Source organism: Oncorhynchus tshawytscha, linkage group LG16 (assembly GCF_018296145.1).
Source record: "Oncorhynchus tshawytscha isolate Ot180627B linkage group LG16, Otsh_v2.0, whole genome shotgun sequence".
NCBI classification, from domain to species: Eukaryota; Metazoa; Chordata; class Actinopteri; order Salmoniformes; family Salmonidae; genus Oncorhynchus; species Oncorhynchus tshawytscha.
In genome coordinates, this window is record NC_056444.1 from 933,102 (window position 1) to 942,500 (window position 9,399).

Genomic DNA, 9,399 nt, shown 5'->3' on the forward strand with positions numbered 1-9,399 from the left:
GCTGGATCAGCGGTTAGCATTGATAATGCTTAAGTTGTCACACAGAGTAGCTATGTATTATATATACACATATAGTAGTTATAGTAGCTAGGTATTATTTAGATAAAGTAGCTATACATACATACATACATACATACATACATACATACATACATACATACATACATACATACATACATACATACATACATACATACATACATACATACATACATACATACATACATACATACATACATACATACATACATACATACATACATACATACATACATACATACATACATACATACATACATACATACATACATACATACATACATACATACATACATACATACATACATACATACATACATACATACATACATACATACATACATACATACATACATACATACATACATACATACATACATACATACATACATACATACATACATTACATACATACACAGTGCCTTGCGAAAGTATTCGGCCCCCTTGAACTTTGCGACCTTTTGCCACATTTCAGGCTTCAAACATAAAGATATAAAACTGTATTTTTTTATGAAGAATCAACAACAAGTGGGACACAATCATGAAGTGGAACGACATTTATTGGATATTTCAAACTTTTTTAACAATCAAAAACTGAAAAATTGGGCGTGCAAAATTATTCAGCCCCCTTAAGTTAATACTTTGTAGCGCCACCTTTTGCTGCGATTACAGCTGTAAGTCGCTTGGGGTATGTCTCTATCAGTTTTGCACATCGAGAGACTGACATTTTTTCCCATTCCTCCTTCCAAAACAGCTCGAGCTCAGTGAGGTTGGATGGAGAGCATTTGTGAACAGCAGTTTTCAGTTCTTTCCACAGATTCTCGATTGGATTCAGGTCTGGACTTTGACTTGGCCATTCCAACACCTGGATATGTTTATTTTTGAACCATTCCATTGTAGATTTTGCTTTATGTTTTGGATCATTGTCTTGTTGGAAGACAAATCTCCGTCCCAGTCTCAGGTCTTTTGCAGACTCCATCAGGTTTTCTTCCAGAATGGTCCTGTATTTGGCTCCATCCATCTTCCCATCAATTTTAACCATCTTCCCTGTCCCTGCTGAAGAAAAGCAGGCCCAAACCATGATGCTGCCACCACCATGTTTGACAGTGGGGATGGTGTGTTCAGGGTGATGAGCTGTGTTGCTTTTACGCCAAACATAACGTTTTGCATTGTTGCCAAAAAGTTCAATTTTGGTTTCATCATGGTTTCATCATCACTTTTTATGGATATCTTTAAGAAATGGCTTTCTTCTTGCCACTCATCCATAAAGGCCAGATTTGTGCAATATACGACTGATTGTTGTCCTATGGACAGAGTCTCCAACCTCAGCTGTAGATCTCTGCAGTTCATCCAGAGTGATCATGGGCCTCTTGGCTGCATCTCTGATCAGTCTTCTCCTTGTATGAGCTGAAAGTTTAGAGGGACGGCCAGGTCTTGGTAGATTTGCAGTGGTCTGATACTCCTTCCATTTCAATATTATCGCTTGCACAGTGCTCCTTGGGATGTTTAAAGCTTGGGAAATCTTTTTGTATCCAAATCCGGCTTTAAACTTCTTCACAACAGTATCTCGGACCTGCCTGGTGTGTTCCTTGTTCTTCATGATGCTCTCTGCGCTTTTAACGGACCTCTGAGACTATCACAGTGCAGGTGCATTTATACGGAGACTTGATTACACACAGGTGGATTGTATTTATCATCATTAGTCATTTAGGTCAACATTGGATCATTCAGAGATCCTCACTGAACTTCTGGAGAGAGTTTGCTGCACTGAAAGTAAAGGGGCCGAATAATTTTGCACGCCCAATTTTTCAGTTTTTGATTTGTTAAAAAAGTTTGAAATATCCATTAAATGTCGTTCCACTTCATGATTGTGTCCCACTTGTTGTTGATTCTTCACAAAAATACAGTTTTATATCTTTATGTTTGAAGCCTGAAATGTGGCAAAAGGTCGCAAAGTTCAAGGGGGCACTGTATATACATACATACATACACACACACACACACACAAGGCACTGTACATATTTTTACATACATACATACACACACACACACACACACACACACACACACACACACACACACACACACACACACACACATACATACATACATACATACATACATACACCATACACCATAATTTGCAAATTAATTCATAAAAAAACCCTACAATGTGATTTTCTGGATTTTTTTTCTCATTTTGTCTGTCATAGTTGAAGTGTACTTATGATGAAAATTACAGGCCTCTCACCATCTAAGTGGGAGAACTTGCACAATTGGTGGCTGACTAAATACTTTTTTGCCCCACTGTATATAGTATCTATGAATTATATATAGTAGTTATAGTAGCCATGTATTATACATAGTAGTTATAGTAGCCATGTATTATATATAGTAGTTATAGTAGCTAGGTATTATATATAGTAGTTATAGTAGCTAGGTATTATATATAGTAGTTATAGTAGCTAGGTATTATATATAGTAGTTATAGTAGCTATGAATTATATATAGTAGTTATAGTAGCTAGGTATTATATATAGTAGCTAGGTATTATATATAGTAGTTATAGTAACTGTGAATTATATATAGTAGTTATAGTAGCTAGGTATTATATATAGTAGTTATAGTAGCAAGATATATATATATATATATATATAACCTATAATACCTATATATAATATATATATTCATATATAGTAGCTATGAGATCTTTGTGGGCTATACTCGGCCCTGTCTCAGGATGGTAAGTTGGTGGTTGAAGATATCCCTCTAGTGGTGTGGGGGCTGTGCTTTGGCAAAGTGGGTGGGGTTATATCCTTCCTGTTTGGCCCTGTCCGGGGGTGTCCTCGGATGGGTCCACAGTGTCTCCTGACCCCTCCTGTCTCAGCCTCCAGTATTTATGCTGCAGTAGTTTATGTGTCGGGGGGCTAGGGTCAGTTTGTTATATCTGGAGTACTTCTCCTGTCCTATTCGGTGTCCTGTGTGAATCTAAGTGTGCGTTCTCTAATTCTCTCCTTCTCTCTCTCGGAGGACCTGAGCCCTAGGACCATGCCCCAGGATTACCTGACATGATGACTCCTTGCTGTCCCCAGTCCACCTGGCCGTGCTGCTGCTCCAGTTTCAACTGTTCTGCCTTCTTATTATTCGAACATGCTGATCATTTATGAACATTTGAACATCTTGGCCATGTTCTGTTATAATCTCCACCCGGCACAGCCAGAAGAGGACTGGCCACCCCACATAGCCTGGTTCCTCTCTAGGTTTCTTCCTAGGTTTTGGCCTTTCTAGGGAGTTTTTCCTAGCCACCGTGCTTCTACACCTGCATTGCTTGCTGTTTGGGGTTTTAGGCTGGGTTTCTGTACAGCAGATGAGATATCAGCTGATGTACGAAGGGCTATATAAATAAATTTGATTTGATGATTTGAATTATATATCGTAGTTTTAGTATATATATATATATATAGTTATAGTAGCTAGGTATTATATATAGTAGTTATAGTAGCTAGGTATTATATATATATATATAGTAGTTTTAGTAGCTATGAATTATATATAGTAGTTTTAGTAGCTATGAATTATATATAGTAGTTATAATAGCTATGAATTATATATCGTAGTTATAATAGCTATGAATTATATATAGTAGTTAGAGTAGCTATGAATTATATATAGTAGTTAGAGTAGCTATGAATTATATATAGTAGTTAGAGTAGCTATGAATTATATATAGTAGTTAGAGTAGCTATGAATTATATATAGTAGTTATAATAGCTATGAATTATATATAGTAGTTAGAGTAGCTATGAATTATATATAGTAGTTAGAGTAGCTATGAATTATATATAGTAGTTATAATAGCTATGAATTATATATAGTAGTTAGAGTAGCTATGAATTATATATAGTAGTTATAATAGCTATGAATTATATATAGTAGTTAGAGTAGCTATGAATTATATATAGTAGTTATGAATTATATATAGTAGTTATAATAGCTATGAATTATATATAGTAGTTAGAGTAGCTATGAATTATATATAGTAGTTATAATAGCTATGAATTATATATAGTAGTTAGAGTAGCTATGAATTATATATAGTAGTTATAATAGCTATGAATTATATATAGTAGTTAGAGTAGCTATGAATTATATATAGTAGTTAGAGTAGCTATGAATTATATATAGTAGTTAGAGTAGCTATGAATTATATATAGTAGTTATAATAGCTATGAATTATATATAGTAGTTAGAGTAGCTATGAATTATATATAGTAGTTATAATAGCTATGAATTATATATAGTAGTTAGAGTAGCTATGAATTATATATAGTAGTTATAATAGCTATGAATTATATATAGTAGTTAGAGTAGCTATGAATTATATATAGTAGTTATAATAGCTATGAATTATATATAGTAGTTAGAGTAGCTATGAATTATATATAGTAGTTAGAGTAGCTATGTATTACATATAGTAGCTATGTATTCATTCAGTTGTACAACTGACTAGGTATCCCACTTTCCCTTTCTCTATTATATATTTATATATACAGTACCAGTCAAAAGTTTGGACACACCTACTCATTCAAGAGTTTACCTTTTTACTATTTTCTACATTGTAGAATAATAGTGAAGACATCAAAACTATGAAACACATATGGAATCATGTAGAAACCAAAACAAGTGTTAAACACATGGTTTTAGGGGAGCTGGGAGTCTCCTATTGTATTGTGACACTTAAATGGTAAGGACCTTTCGGCCCTACCATGCAGTTCCACGATGTATTGTATACAGTTAAACAGTGGTGTACTTGTCTCCTCGGCTCCATCTCTCTACGCTGGGTGGCTGGTAGGTCTTGGTTCTCTGCATTTCCTCCTTCCAGTGGGGCGGAGTTTCGCTGCTTCCATGTCCCTCCTCCTCCGAAGCCGAGTGCGACTTAGAGCACGTCGGGGTGTGGTACCTCTGCAGAGAGAACAGAACAGGAAACTAACCAGACTGACCTACAGCACACTGGTGTTCTGCACGTCACTTCCTCCCCTGATAGTCTCGTCCAGTTTCTACACAGAGCTCCCAAAGGGCTGGTTACCTGATTTCCATGAAGTCAACATTGAATGGTTGCTTTAGTGGGGAATTAAAGACCACAGACAGAAAGATGTTTGTGTCTCTTCCATTAAAAAAAGATCTCTCAGGTCATTCAGCAACATCTTGTTGTCTCTGTACCGTTCATCTTATGTCCTTTGAACAGGTTATGCCTTTGTGCAGAGTCCTGATTCAGTCACATTGGGGCTTTAGAGAGACTTCAGACTGGAGAATGCATACCATTGGTATCGTATGGTAGGAGTTATAATATGTACCATTGGTATCGTATGGTAGGAATTATAATATGTACCATTGGTATCGTATGGTAGGAGTTATAATATGTACCATTGGTATCGTATGGTAGGAGTTATAATATGTACCATTGGTATCGTATGGTAGGAGTTATAATATGTACCATTGGTATCGTATGGTAGGAGTTATAATATGTACCATTGGTATCGTATGGTAGGAGTTATAATATGTACCATTGGTATCGTATGGTAGGAGTTATAATATGTACCATTGGCATCGTATGGTAGGAGTTATAATATGTACCATTGGTATCGTATGGTAGGAGTTATAATATGTACCATTGGTATCGTATGGTAGGAGTTGTAATATGTACCATTGGTATCGTATGGTAGGAGTTGTAATATGTACCATTGGTATCGTATGGTAGGAGTTATAATATGTACCATTGGCATCGTATGGCAGTAGTTATAATATGTACCATTGGTATCGTATGGTAGGAGTTATAATATGTACCATTGGTATCGTATGGTAGGAGTTATAATATGTGCCATTGGTATCGTATGGTAGGAGTTATAATATGTACCATCGGTATCGTATGGTAGGAGTTATAATATGTACCATTGGTATCGTATGGTAGGAGTTATAATATGTACCGTTGGTATTGTATGGTAGGAGTTATAATATGTACCGTTGGTATCGTATGGTAGGAGTTATAATATGTACCATTGGTATCGTATGGTAGGAGTTATAATATGTACCATTTGTATCATGTGGTAGGAGTTATAATATGTACCATTGGTGTCGTATGGTAGGAGTTATAATATGTACCATTGGTGTTGTATGGTAGGAGTTATAATATGTACCATTGGTATTGTATGGTAAGAGTTATAATATGTACCATTGGTATCATACGGTAGGAGTTATAATATGTACCATTTGTATCATGTGGTAGGAGTTATAATATGTACCATTGGTGTCGTATGGTAGGAGTTATAATATGTACCATTGGTGTTGTATGGTAGGAGTTATAATATGTACCATTGGTATTGTATGGTAAGAGTTATAATATGTACCATTGGTATCATACGGTAGGAGTTATAATATGTACCATTTGTATCATATGGTAGGAGTTATAATATGTACCATTGGTGCCGTATGGTGGGAGTTATAATATGTACCATTGGTGTCGTATGGTAGGAGTTATAATATGTACCATTGGTATTGTATGGTAGGAGTTATAATATGTACAATTTGCATCATATGGTAGGAGTTATAATATGTACCATTGTTATCGTGTGGTAGGAGTTATAATATGTACCATTAGTATCGTATGGTAGGAGTTATAATAGGATAATGTACAATTATTATATCATAGTAGTTCTAATAGGATAATGTACCATTGGTATCATATGGTAGTAGTTATAAAAGGATAATGAACCATTGGAATAGGATGGTAGTAGTTATAATAGGATAATGAACCATTGGAATAGGATGGTAGTAGTTATAATAGGATAATGAACCATTGGAATAGGATGGTAGTAGTTATAATAGGATAATGAACCATTGGAATAGGATGGTAGTAGTTATAATAGGATAATGAACCATTGGAATAGGATGGTAGTAGTTATAATAGGATAATGAACCATTGGAATAGGATGGTAGTAGTTATAATAGGATAATGAACCATTGGAATATGATGGTAGTAGTTATAATAGGATAATGAACCATTGGAATATGATGGTAGTAGTTATAATAGGATAATGAACCATTGGAATAGGATGGTAGTAGTTCAAATATTATATACCATTGGCATAGTAGTAGATATAATAGGATAATGTACCATTGGTATTATATTATAGTATTTACAATAGGATAATGTACCATTGGTATGGTAGTAGATATAAAATGATGAACCATTGTTATAGTATAGTAGTGGTTATAACATTATGTACCATTGTCATAGTATGGTAGTAGTTATAATATAAAGAACCATTGGTATAGTATGGTAGTCGTTATACATGTACCATTGGTATAGTAGGGTAGCAGTTATAATATGTACCATCGGTACGGTAGCAGTTACATGTACCGTGTGTGTAGTATGGTAGTAGGTACATGCACCATTGGTGTAGTATGGTAGTAGTTACATGTACCAGTGGTATGGTAGTAGTTGTAATATGTACCACTGGTGTAGTATGGTAGTAGTTATAATAGTATAATGTACCCTTGTTATAGTATGGTAGTCGTTATAATAGAAAAATGTACAATCGGTATTATATCGTGGTAGTTATAATATGTAGCAGTTATAATAGGACAATGTACCATTGGTATGGTAGTCGTTATATATGTACCATATGTATGGTAGTAGTTATAATATGTACCATTGGTGTAGTATGGTAGTAGTTACATGTACCATTGGTATGGTAGTAGTTATAATATGTACCATTGGTGTAGTATGGTAGTAGTTATAGTAGGGTAATGTACCATTGGTATAGTATGGTAGTATTTATAATAGGAAATGTACCCTTGGTATGGTAGTAGTTATAATGCTATGTACCATTGGTATAGTTGTAATATTATGTAAAAATGGTGCATCATTATAGTCATTAGAATATGATCATGTACCATTGTTATTATATAGTGGTAGTTATAATAGGATAATGTACCATTGTTATAGTATGGTAGTAGTTAAACTATTATGTTCCATTGGCATAGTATGGTAGTAGTTATACTAGGATAATGTACCACTGTTATATTATGGTAGTTGTTATAATATTATGTACCATGGTATAGTATGGTAATATGTATAATATGATAATGTACCATTGGTATAGTATGGTAATATGTATAATAGGATAATGTACCATTGGTGTAGTATGGTAAGATGTATAATTGGATAATGTACCATTGGTATAGTATGGTAATAGGTATAATAGGATAATGTACCACTGGTATAGTATTGTAGTGGTTAAAATAGGATAATGTACCATTGTCCCTCTGCCTTTGATCTTGCGTCCAGACTTGGTGACTGACTGCTTCAGGTCATTGGGAAGGGAGGAGACCTCTGGCTTAGTTCTGGAAATAACATGAACACAATTATAGACAAACAAACTGGAAGCCATTTGATTTTCAGTTTAGGTCATTTTGAGGCTTAAATGGCTGGGGGCAGTATCGAGTAGCTTGGATGAATAAGGTGCCCAGAGTAAACTGCCTGCTACTCAGTCCCAGTTGCTAATATATGCATAGTATTAGTATATTTGGATAGAAAACACACTGAAGTTTCTAAAACTGTTTGAATGATGTCTGTGAGTAAAACAGAACTCATATGGCAGGCAAAAACCTGAGAAAAAAATCCAACCAGGAAGTGGGAAATCTGAGGTTGGTCGTTTTTCAACTCATTCCCTATTGAAGATACAGTGGGATATTGGTCATGTTGCACTTCCTAGGGCTTCCACTAGATGTCAACAGTCTTTAGAAACTTGTTTGAGGCTTCTACTGTAAAGGAAGGGCTCATAAGGGCTCTTTGAGTCGGTGGTCTGGCAGAGTGCCACAAGCTTGTGATGCTCGTTCAGATGAGGTAGCTCGCGTTCAATTGCTTTTCTACAGACAAAGGAATTCTCCGGTTGGAACATTATTGAAGATTTATGTTAAAAACATCCTAAAGATTGATTCTATACATCGTTTGACATGTTTCTACGGACTGTAATGAAACTTTGACATTTCGTCTGCTCCTAGTGAACACGCTTTGTAACTTTGAATCCACATAAATTATGGATATTATCGAACAAATCAAACATTTATTGTGGAACTGGGATTTTTTTATAAAAATACACTGCTCAAAAAAATAAAGGGAACACTAAAATAACACATCCTAGATCTGAATGAATGAAATATTCTTATTAAATACTTTTTTCTTTACATAGTTGAATGTGCTGACAACAAAATCACACAAAAATTATCAATAGAAATCAAATTGATCAACCCACAGAGGTCTGGATTTTAAGTCACACTCAAAATCAAAGTGGAAAACCA

The 9,399-nt window shown here is 34.9% G+C and overlaps 1 protein-coding gene across 7 annotated transcripts in view; it reads right to left on the reverse strand.

Moving 5' to 3' along the window:
• The window catches only part of nktr (natural killer cell triggering receptor), a 103,507-nt gene that overhangs the window by 14,111 nt on the left and 79,997 nt on the right, over positions 1–9,399 (reverse strand). For all 7 annotated transcript variants that reach the window (XR_006079007.1, XM_042298666.1, XM_042298665.1 and 4 more), the window contains 2 exons: positions 8,355–8,442; positions 4,850–5,001 (listed from right to left, as the gene is read on the reverse strand). Coding sequence is in view for 6 of the 7 variants with exons in the window: in XM_042298666.1 (XP_042154600.1) it covers positions 4,850–5,001; positions 8,355–8,442 (240 nt within the window). In the remaining variant the exon portion in view is untranslated. The remainder of the gene's footprint in view (positions 1–4,849; positions 5,002–8,354; positions 8,443–9,399) is intronic.